This window comes from Oculina patagonica, chromosome 1, assembly GCF_052425735.1.
Source record: "Oculina patagonica isolate OP01 chromosome 1, crgOcupat, whole genome shotgun sequence".
NCBI classification, from domain to species: domain Eukaryota; kingdom Metazoa; phylum Cnidaria; class Anthozoa; order Scleractinia; family Oculinidae; genus Oculina; species Oculina patagonica.
The window spans coordinates 47,742,083-47,753,929 of NC_135758.1; the positions used below are offsets into that span (position 1 = coordinate 47,742,083).

An 11,847-nucleotide genomic window follows, 5' to 3' on the forward strand; every position below is an offset into this window, starting at 1 on the left:
TCTGCTTTGGTATATTTTCACGTTTTATTATTATTTATTGTTTTGTTGTAAAATTAACTTATTACTTGCGAGAAATGGCGAAAATTTAATACGCGCCCACCCCCGGGGGGGGGGGGTGGACACTCAAAAAAGTTTTATACGGGGAGGCTCCGCCCCAAGCTCTTACCCCTTACCCTTTTATATACCATTTTCCCAGAAATTGTACCCCTTTCGTATACCTTTTACTGAAAAAAGGTACCCCTTTCATATACCTAAAAGACATAGCATAGACTTAGAACAGGACGTTTTCTTGTCATTTTCATGTTGCGCTTTATAAATTAAAATAATACAGCCATAAAGTGCGTCCGTTCAAAATATTTTAATTCAAGGCCCTTTTAAAAACCTAAATGACGGATTTACATATACCCCTCCAAATACCTAAACTTGTGAATTCCCTACCCTTTTACATACCTGAAGCCTGAAAAAGGTACCCCTTTCGGGCGGAGCCTCCCCGTATAGGCCATTATATGGAGTACCCCCCCCCCCCCCCCCCCGGGCGCCCACCTCGAATAAGCGCCCACTCTCAAGGGCCAGAAATTTAATAAGCGCCCACTCTCAAGGGCCAGAAATTTAATAAGCGCCCAGGGCGCTTAATCGAATAAATACGATACGCGCGAAAACTACACAGGCGCCTGCTAGGCTGCTACGCAGGCTAGATCGGTTGCCTTCCACTCATTTCATCCTGCGAAGAATTATGACAATTACATGACGTGTCTGTAATCCGCTGTAAGTAAAGCGCGATTGCCCTGTTTGATCCTCGTTTCTATGACAACTACACCAATAGTCGCCATATTGTTATGTGTGCCAGTAGAGTCGAGTAGAGGGCCTTTGAGTTTTACCATTTTATGATTGTTTCTCGATAGTTTTAAACCATGCCTCCGAAAAAGAAGGGAAAGAAAAGTGGGAAGAAGAAAAAGAGCGGTAAAAAGAGTGCCAAAAAGTCTCCTTCTGCAGCGCCTTCGAGTGATGTTCTCAATGAATTGTCCAAGGAATATTTTCTTATTCAGATACGAGACTTGGAAGAAAGGCTAGCTCGCTACCAGAAAAAATGCGACGAACTTGAACTTGCAAATCAGGATTACAGATCACAGTATGAACAACAAACAACGGATAAAAAGGAAATTGTTTCGTTTTTGAAGAAACAGTTGGAACAAAGAGCGGACGAAATAGCGGATCTTCAAGATCGGCTGATCGGATTACAACAAGCCAAAGATGGCGAGAAAGATCAGTATGAAGTACAGTTAGCCACTTTAAGAACTGAAATGCAAGAAATTAAGGATCAGTTAACTTCAGAAAATATGGTTTTGGGCGGAAAATTAGCTTCACTGGAAGAATTTCGTGTTCAAAAGGAAGATTTGATGGCAAAGTTTGCAAAGATGGAGGAGGAATTGGAGAAACAGCAGAAAGAACATAAAGATGTCATTTATAATTTGGAAAGGAAAGCTGTCGTCGACAAGGACAGGTTTGTCTTTCTGTGCTTTCTTTTCAAAATAAAAATACAAAGTCAGATCTGTTCCCCATACAAAATGTGGATAATTACCGTGTATTAATGGTTAAAATGGCTCAGTGTGGTTGAACTTTGTTTGTGGTTTGAAATTTTTGAACCAATTATTTGGTATTTTCTTTACCTTTGTTCTCATATGCATTGTCACAATCTAACGCAAAAGAAAATATAACCAGTTTATAAAATTTCAAACCAAAAACAGAACTAAATGACAACTACTGTGCAAAGATTAAAGTCAGAAAGGAAAGGAAAGCTGTTGTCAACAACTTTACAAAAGACTACTACTACTAACATCACGTTAGCATGGGACAAAGAAAAAATCTAAGTCCCGGACGTGAATCGAACCCATGGCCTCCCAGTTGGTGCTGGAAGGCCATGGGTTGGATTCCTGTCAGGGACTCAGATTTTTTCTTTGTCCCACGCTCTGGTTACATTTCATCGTTATCATTTATCTTTATTTGACCGTAGTGGTTGCCAACTTCAACAAAAGACTTAATTTTTTTTGATGGGTTTCCTCATCCGCATATGTGCATTTAATTAGAAAATGCATTGTTCAAAAATTCTACAACAGATAGATGAAAAGCATCAGCCTTTTTGAAAGCCCCTGCAATGTACAGCAATATGACAGGGCTCTGTTTTTAAGAGGAGGGGGGCGTAAGGGGGGTTCGAAAACCGCAAAACCGCACAGAAATACGCTACAAAACCGCAAACCGTATCAAATTTTACCAAAACACCGAAACCACAGTTTCAAATGACCAACAACGGTGGATAAGACTGGATCTGAGCCGAAGATCTGGCCTGGAATGTCATCAAGTCAACGTATCGTTGGATAAAACAGTTAAACACATCAAGTATTAACTGGAAGAGGCTGCAATTACAAGCCACAGGGCAAGTTTGCTTAATAACGAACCCTGATTGTGTAAGCTGATACGCTGTAAAACAAAACACTTGGCTCAAGCTTGTTTAACTGAAGCAAAACAACCGAATGTGAAAGGATCCAGTGGAAACGTAAGAGGATCATATTACCGCAGACAATTTTCTCACCGACTACCGCGACCTAAAATTTGTAATAACCGCACACCGCATAGTCTTGTAAAACCGCAATACCGTAGGTTAAAATAAAAATTACTGCAAAACTGCACGAAAAATAACACAAAACCGCATCACTGCAAACTCTTACGCCCCCCTCCAAGAGGAATGTGGTCAGCATTTTCAAAGGTCTCCACTTTTTGTCAATCTACACTAAAGCATTTAATTTGTCAAAATGCTAATATTTATTACCTTATGGATCTGTTCTGTATTCAGGTTAAAGAAAGAGATGGTGTTGAGACTAAATCAAGTTGCTGCAGAATTTCGGAAAGTATCAAATAAACAGATGGCAGAGACAACCAAAAGAACAATACGAGAAAATGTCTCCATCAATGCACAACTAGCTAAGATGTCAGACAAAACCATGGAACTTATTCAGGAAAATGATGAACTGAGAGTTAAGGAGAAAAAGATGAAACTACAGATTGATATGCTGGAACATAATGAAAAGGAGCTGGCCAAGAAAAACAGCAGCAATCAAAAGGTGAATAGACAATAGAATTTAGAATAAAAATCAGCGAAAATAAATGACGTTTCGATGAATCGCGGTTCATCATTATCAAATTCTAAAAAAGTCAGATTCTGATGAGTTCAATATATATTAAGAGTGCGTGTGAAAATCTCGTTGCATAAAATTAAAGACTATACAATGTGAATTGTATAGAGTGTTAATTACGAACTAAATAGTTTTGCTTTAATGGAGTCAGATTGAGTGTTCAGTTTAGGTTTTAACTCCTGGATAAAAAGCATTTCGAAGATCAAGCATTCGAATTTCCCGCGACATTTCTTCAAGATTGTAAATTGCTTGTTAAGATCTTTGTTACTCTGGTTGTGGGCGTCACGCAGGTGGTTTCCAATAGCTGAGTGCTTATGTTCATCAATGCGCTGGAAAAGGTGTCGGCGAGTGTAGCCTACATAATCCGCATCACACGAATCACATTTAAATTTGTAAACAACACATTGTTGATTTATAAGCGGCGGTTTGGCCTCTGCTACATTGATGTCGTCGACAATTTTCTTGCTTGTGAAAACTGGGCGTAGATCGCTGTTTATTTTCTTGCCAAGATCGGACAGCTGTCTTCGTACAACGTCTGCTGATCTTTGGTCTTTGAATGGCAGAATAATCCGAACGGGTGCATTTGCTTGAACATCGCGAACTTGCTGTTGACTTCGCGACTCGGTGAATCGAGTTATGGTGGAATTAACGAGCTTCTCTGGGTACTTTAGTTTCAAGAAGATCCCTCTCAAGGTTTCACATTCTTCAGCAAATAGATCTGGTGAGGACGAGAGACGGTGGGCACGGTTTAACATAGTCATTAGAAGGGATCGTTTGTAGCGAGCATCAACATGACTTTGATAGTGGAGAAGAAGGCCCTTGTTTGTTGCTTTCCTGTAGACACCTGTTTTCAGCTGTTTTCCGATCTTTATGAGCTCCATTCCAATAAAAGGTAGTTTGTTGTTGTTTGCAACTTCCATCCTGAAGCTGATTGCTGGGTGTGCCTCGTTTAATGTTGACAGGAAAGCTGTGGCAGTTGGAATATCTTTAACCGCGGCTAAAGTGTCATCCACGTATCTCTTATAAAACGATGGTAACTTATCCTCGCTTTCTAGTTTCTCCTCGATCGCACACATGAATGTGTTCGCCATGAGTGGCCCAAGGGGTGACCTCATCGCTACTCCATCAATTTGTTCATAAAGGCTACCGTTAAACTGAAACAGCTGATGTTTTGTAGCCACTCGTAGAAGCTCGACAAGGTCATCTTGAGTGATGTTGAGGTTATGTGTCTCATTGAACCAATTCCGGGTGAAGGCATTAGTTCGTAATTAACACTCTATACAATTCACATTGTATAGTCTTTAATTTTATGCAACGAGATTTTCACACGCACTCTTAATATATATTGAACTCATCAGAATCTGACATTTTTAGAATTTGATAATGATGAACCGCGATTCATCGAAACGTCATTTATTTTCGCTGATTTTTATTCTAAATTGTATAATGAAAGCCTCCGTTTTTAGAAATAGACAATAGACAGTAAAAACTTCTTGAACTACACAGGGCTTTGTACATCTGTGTCATTTATCAGAATGTACAGTGGAAGCTCTCTTAACGGACACTCTCGTAGGCGGACAGCTCTACTTACGGCCGCCTTGTTTGAAACCCCGTTTTTAACTCCCATACAAACTCTGTATTTTTACATTCTCTTAAGCGGACATTGCTGTAAGCGGCCGAGGACACTTTTAGAGATTACGACTTTGTCTTTTTCTTTGTTTTTAAGCTCCCGTAAGCGGACACCCAAAAGAAAATCTTATAAACAACCTCTGTATCTTGTTTTTTCTTATTAACTTTACATCGCCGTTCGTCACAATTATTTTACAGTAATTACAGAACCATATTTCAGTGTTTGTTTTGTCGTCATTCACGTCCGGTTACATTTTGAAACACCGCTTGTAACTAGGCAAGCTCTCGTAAGCAGCCATCTATCCCCCTACACCTCTAGTGGCCGCTTACAAGAACCATTCTTGTAAGGGGCCAGCTCCAGTTACGGACACTTTTTTCGCGTCCCGAGGGTGTCCGCTTACGAGAGCTTCGACTGTAGTAAAATGGCCTCAAACACGTTGTTATTGCAAGCAGCTATCTCTACCAAACAGCCGACTTCAGCTGTTTACATGTATAAATTTAGCTCTCTCTTTTCAATTAGCAAAACACTTCTCTTTACTAGAATTTTCTTAGATGCACACTGTATTTCACTGTGATTAACAAAGTGCTATTCACCTCCAAGCAGCTTAAGAAAAACAAACTGCCTTTGCACGTCACTTTGTTTAATGAAATTGATGTTTGTCTGCTAGTTATTCAACTTATTCAACTTCTTCGCCTCAGTGTCGGTAAATGTGGTGGATATTTACCTCCACTTTGGTGAATAATTGTCAATTAAGCCTATTGGCTACATATTTGTCTCAGTTAATTACATGTAGATCCAGCCTTTGAGGAATCTTCCAGGCAAACTTCAAGCCAGTAGTTTGTCTGTCCAGGCAGGATTTAAAAATATAATGTACATGTATGTATGTAATATGTTTTCAGATGATCCGTATGTTGGCAGAGAAAGCCAAACAACAAGAGGAGATGTTAGTTGAATATGATGAGTTTGAAGCACATAATAAAGACATGGAGAGTGAGGTGGAGCTACTGAGAGCACAGGTGGACAGTATAAAGGAAGAACTCAAGGTGGGTTATGTTATTTGTTAGCTAAGAAAACTTTGTGGCAAGTTAATAACTGAAATCAATGACATGCAATGCATACAGAAGCGATGCCGTTTCACAAGGGAGTCTTTAATCATTTTCAGGAAATTTGTCAAAAACTAACGTAAATAAAAGTAGCTGACAACTTGTGTGTTCAGTGATTGTTCAACAAAAGTTGTGGTATCTTGTAGCGTGACATCTGATATACGATATTTAAAGTAACGATAAAGGTAAGTTACATTGTAACTGCCTTTGTGGATTTCAAAAACTTAAGCTGAAATTTCTAATATTAGCCATTTCTCTGAGAAAAGTACTAAGGGGTGATCAAAACATCAGCTTTTTAAAATGTGCTGTGATGGTCAAGTTTCAACATCTCAACCAACATTTTTGTTTGTGAAGGACATTGCTTTTGTTACTTCTGCCTTGCCCTGGCAGGTGCACTAACTCTGTGATCTGTTCAAAATCTTAATGAACCCCTACAATTTACTGTCCTAATATTAAACAATTTAATTAGTTTTTCTTTTTTGTTCTCTTGCTTAATTAGTAATTTTATATACTGTGAGGAGTGCAAACAAACTGGATTTCTTCTTTCAACAGACAACAACAGAAGGGAAGGAATCTCTAGAAAATGAACTTGCAAAAGTTACAAAGGACAGAGATCTGTCTATGAAGAAAAAAGATGAATTGACTGGAATTCTCTCTCAGGCTGCTCAAGCTCTCAGGACCTCTCTAGTGGTATGTTTTAACTTAAACAGACTTAATTTCCATTACCGACTATGCACTTGAAAAATCTGGTACCTTTACAATAATTATCTCCCAAATATCTGCCAAATTATGGTACAAAAAAGACATGTACTTTAAATTTTCACTTTCATCCAAGAATCAGAAAAATTTTTTTTTTCGCCCCTGGGGCTTTGACCAAATCACCTTAAAATTAAAGTGTATTATCCCAAGAAAAAATTAGGTGGCATGAGTGTTGTATTTCTTGATAATATTGCTGTAAAATTTTCATAATTTTTACAGTAAAAATTTTTATTTGGAGAGAGGCCTTGAAGAAATTGGGTTTTCCAGAAAAATACACACCCCCCGGGAAATTTTTCCCCCCCTCCCTCCCCCCCCCCCCTAAAAAAAAAAATTGCAATCATATCTATTAAGAATTATGGCTAGTGTAAAATTGTAAAATTGCCAAGTTTAACTCATTCAAGCCAGTTCAATTTTGTTATTTTTATTCATGCAATTCACTTCACATATTTCATCATTTTACAAACTCCATTTGAGTGTTTGAATATTTACCTTTTCTTTCTATCTTTCAGCCACCCACTATTGTTGATGGAAAGCGAGATGAAGCCGAGGCCATTTCTCAGCGTGAGAACCTAGTTCAGACACTTCTAGGAATATTAAATGATGCAGCTATGTTTGGTGTGGGTCCCAGTGCAAAGGATTTTATACCAACCCGGCAGACCAAAGGGTATTCAAGCCCTAGCCCAGATATAGGCAGACATATACCTAAGAAGAAGGAGTAAGTCTTTTTAATAATAATAATCAATAATAGTTCAGACTGTATTTAACTGTATTTTATTTTAGGGTGTAGGTATATGTTTTTTAGTATTTCCTGGTTCAAAGAATTAGTGAAGCAACTTTAAAAATACACATTGTATATCTGCAGTGAAGGCACAAAAGCTTTTGGGTTGCTGTTTTATAAACCTTTATTGTATGTATAAATTTTAATGAAATCCTGAGTTTGTTATCTGTCAAGACTTGTTGTTCAAACAGGCAATACTTATCTAGTAAAAGACCCGCGTGTAAGAACCTACTTTTTTCAGAGTTTGGCAAAACAGGTTCTTTGTATTATGGGGTACTTATTGACAGTTTAGGCTAAGTAGGTTCTTAATCAGGTTCTTAATTTCTACAGAGTAGGGCCCGGGCGGGGACATTGTTGTTGATTATCAGAAAATAGTATAAAAATCTGGTCTGTTCTTCATTATGGAAATATCTATTAATGTACCCATGTTGCCAAAAGTCCAACAACATACTGTTTATACGGGCGTCGTCCCGGTACAACATCGGACCTTTCTCGGTTTTTGGATAATTTCTCAAAAAATATAAATTCAAGTTTCGCCAGTTAAATCCTACATATAAGAACCTGTTGGAATTTATTTGGCTAAACAGGTTCTTATGTTTTGGGGTATTAAAAAAGCAATTTTCTGCCAGAAGGTTCTTAAATCCCTAGGTTCTTACACGCGGGTTTTTACTGTACTTATCTAGTAAAATGAATTCTGAACTTCTAACAGTTAATCGACTGAAGTTCACTCTGTTGAGGATCTAGCTCGCTGTCTTCTCTATTGTGTGATGGCACATGACCAAGACTGCTTATTTCAGAGGTTATCTGTCAGGTTTCAGTGAGATAACACTAATGTCATAATTCTTGGCTATTTATTAGGACACCGCCCTCTAAAGCCCAGGCTGTGGCTGCAGCAGTGAACCGACCTCTACCCCATTACAAACTGGGAGATCTGGGAATAGTTCCCAGGTCCCATCCTAGGCTTGGAGAGAGGACTGGGGCTTCTTCACCTTTGGCTCCACTCAGCAAGCAGACCAGAAGTGTTGGTGTACAAACTGTTAGTGCACAAAAGGTTAGTGTCAGCATTTCTTCTACAGAAGTGTAGGAATTCCTCAAAAAATGCTGTAATTTTCTGTTATGGCTAAATAGTGTTTGGGTGGCTGGATTTTCATTAACATCCTTTCTGGAGGAATGGAAAGGTTAACTCTGACATTTCATCAAAATTTCTAATTTACTGCATGTTTTTGGTTAAAGTTAAGCTGTAAAGCCTGGGCCAAATGAGGATGAGAGTTTATGAGGGTTGACTCTCATGAAAGTTTTTGCCAGCTCTCATTGACTCGGGCCAACGAAAGAAAACTCTCATCAACTCTCGTGAAAAATTTGAGCACGTCTAAAGTTGATGAGAGGTCATGAGAGTTGATGAGAGTGCATGAGAGTTCCAGGCCAAACGAGATCAGCAAGAGTTTGAACTCTCATTAACTCTCATCCTTGTTTGGTCGGGGCTTATTGTAAAAACCTCCAAATGATTGTTGTACAAAAGTACCAGAGATGAAAGTACATACCATAAACGAACAAGGATGGTGGATTAGCTTTTTTTAGAGCTTTAGTAATTCTCCTTTTTTGTAACACCTGTATTTTTTTCAGGCCATGTTTTTCGCTGACCAGCTCCTTTCCAAACGGAGTCCCACCTCATCCAGTCACTCCATAACACGTGACTACCATTCACCAATCAGAACAGAGCTACCTGTCGGCAGCGGGTCACGTGGAAGAATACCTTAAACATCTGATAACAGCAGAAGAAAACAGGCTTTCTATTTAGTTTTTCTACAAGAAACTGACCTGTAAAATATAGAATCTCTGTATCCACAGTGAATGGTTTAGGTTTTCAGTTACTATAAGAAGTAATTACAGAAAATGAATTCACTGTCCAAGTTCTATTACAAGTAATTTATTTTTTTCTGTATAATCATCGTGTTGCTGTACACAAAACGCGAAACGTTATCTGGAATAGGCAGCACAAGTTTCCTTTAAAGCAAAATTCTTGTCAAGCTTATAATGTTAAAACTAACTAACTCCTCGAATAGCTCACGTGGAAACAACTTTGTATATATTTCCTCGAGTTCAACCACTCTGTTGTACTTATCTAATTCCAACAAAATCCCACCATGTTCTGTAAATAGCGTAGTTTCCTGACAGTTTTCTCACAACGACCAAGGAAAAGTTGTCTGAAAACGATATATATTTTCTTCCCGGTCTAAGCTAGTATCGCTTTATAAAGCGTCCTTAGGGGTAAGTCAATGAAAGCAAACCCAAAAAGGCCCAAAAAGGTTGTATAATTTATCACGTGTAAAGAACGAAATAATTTGCTATCCGGCGAGGGTAAGATATATTTTGTTTTGTATGGTGAGTGCCAGTTAGGTGTGCACAGGCTTTTGTAAAGGTGTAAATATCTGTGAGTGCAATAAATAACGTTAATTTTGATGTCCTTATGTTTTGTCATTACAACAAATAAAAATTGCCAGGGATTAGCCGAATAAAAGGAAACCGAAAAGGCGCCCCAATAAGCGGGTGTTAACGTTAACTTATCAGGATTCTGATACATGTATTCAAGAGGTTGCCACGTGTGTCAGTCCCCCACCCCACCCTTAGCCCACGACTTTCATGTCTCGCACTTTCAGAAGTTCATTGTCGCCATTAATATATTTTTCATGATGGCCATGTTTCATGTTCACATATTTTTGTATAGTTAGTATATTCCGCTGGTGTTTCTTCGTTAACACTTTACGAGTGTGTGAAGCAAATCATGGCCTTATCTAATGTGTAAACTGTGTTACAACTGCTTTTTTCATATCTATTTCGTGGTTGAATACATGTACTGTATCGTATTTTTATTTTCGTGTTTAGCAGTTAGATCATCATTTCTCGTCTTTTACCTTCTGGGTTTTTGGTCACTGGTCAGCAAACAGTACGCCATTTTGGATAAAGTCAATAATTTACTGGTCATCACGACAGGTGCGCAGACTGATGACATGAGAAAACGGCGATCTCAATCTGGTTTATGTGCAGGGCTAGTTTTAACCGCGATCAGGCGTCCCCTGCAAAGAGAGAGAGGGAAAAAGAGGGAGGGAGGGAAGTAAGGAGGGAGGGCACGATCTCAGGTTAGGCTGGTTTGAGCAAGTTGAGCAAAAGTTCTAAATTTTGTGGAAAATTATTCTAAGTAATGCTAAACAGACGTCTTTCCAAATTTGGCGTCAAATAAGAACCTGTCTTTCCCTTCTCAATTATTGAAGGCAGAGCTGTTTGCATTCGAACTTGGAAAGGTCCTACTTCCCAAAGGAAAGTTTATTAACGAGGTAGCGCTAAAATAGTAAAAACACTAACAAACCAGTGGTTTGTTAGTGTTTTTAGCGCAAAGTAAGCGCTGTCAAGTTTCTTGTGCGGCTCTTCCGGGGGTATCGATTCCGATCTCAGTCAAGTATTTGCCGACAACGCTCGACTGCCGGCCGAACCCGAAGCGCGCGCTCGTGAAAATCTCCGGTAACCAGGACACTCTGGGGCATGCTTCCTCCTGCCTCGTCCCCAGGCGTCCCGTCCTTGGTCGTGACGGCGCTGGTGTGTGGGACTGACGTGCACGGGCTGGCGTTCTGGGCCTGATGCGGACGGGGAAGCGGCCGCTCCCTAACCATCAATCCCCGCGCTCCCGCCCGCCTACCGCCTCAACGTCCGGCCAATCGGCGCCTGGGGACGAGGCAGTGCTTCCTCTTTGAGCTCCAGTTTGGAACCTCTTTTCTTCTCTTGTGGCAGCAATACATGCGTGGCATTAAATTCCGTCACCTTTCACTTGTAATGATTGTAATGAATGAGCGAAATAAAGATACAAGTCATTCCAAACAGAACTTGCCTTCACAAAGTGAAGTAACATGGAATTGGGACTATAGGTGCACGGTGGCTGACTGATAGGACTTAGCACGACTGGCACAGGCCAGCAGGCAAAACAGGACAGAGAGAACATTCACTGCCTCGTCCCCAGGCGCCGATTGGCCGGACGTAAGGCGGAAGGCGGGAAAACAGGGAGCGCGGGGATGATGGTAGGGAGCGAGCCGCCCCCGTCCGCACAGGCCCAGAACGCCAAGCGAACCGTGCACGCAGTCCCACAACACCAAGCGAACCGTGCACGACCAAGGACGAGGACGCTGGGGACGAGGCAGGAAAGTGCCTAGCGAATTCTGCCGGCCTGAACTCTTTAGAAAGATGAACAGACAGAAATACAAAACTGGGATAAGGTCAGACTAAATCTGTCACGAAAGCTTGGTTGAAGTGTTGACTTATCCCATTGTCAGTTTGACCATAATAAATACAAAAATATTTACATGCTAACTAGCATTCTAATGCCGGTGTTTGTTTGATGAT

At 40.0% G+C, this 11,847-nt stretch overlaps 3 protein-coding genes across 4 annotated transcripts in view; 2 read left to right on the top strand and 1 right to left on the bottom strand.

Annotated features, from left to right (window-relative positions):
* The window catches only part of LOC144634777 (uncharacterized), a 78,608-nt gene that overhangs the window by 6,109 nt on the left and 60,652 nt on the right, over positions 1 to 11,847 (top strand). The gene's annotated exons all lie outside the window — the stretch shown is intronic.
* LOC144634635 (cilia- and flagella-associated protein 157-like) lies at positions 809 to 9,918 on the top strand. Of its 2 annotated transcripts, XR_013567226.1 has the most exons (8): positions 809 to 1,501; positions 2,849 to 3,116; positions 5,718 to 5,861; positions 6,474 to 6,611; positions 7,190 to 7,395; positions 8,317 to 8,509; positions 9,082 to 9,408; positions 9,471 to 9,918. XR_013567226.1 is itself a non-coding variant. In XM_078493655.1 (7 exons), exons 1-7 carry the CDS (start codon positions 912 to 914, stop codon positions 9,214 to 9,216), a joined length of 1,674 nt encoding a protein of 557 aa, XP_078349781.1. In that variant the 5' UTR covers positions 809 to 911; the 3' UTR covers positions 9,217 to 9,918. The 2 variants fall into 2 exon arrangements, 1 of the variants encoding a protein (XP_078349781.1); XM_078493655.1 differs by having other exon boundaries at positions 9,082 to 9,918.
* LOC144634646 (uncharacterized) lies at positions 3,125 to 4,303 on the bottom strand. Its single transcript, XM_078493670.1, has one exon. It carries the CDS (start codon positions 4,301 to 4,303, stop codon positions 3,305 to 3,307), a length of 999 nt encoding a protein of 332 aa, XP_078349796.1. The 3' UTR covers positions 3,125 to 3,304.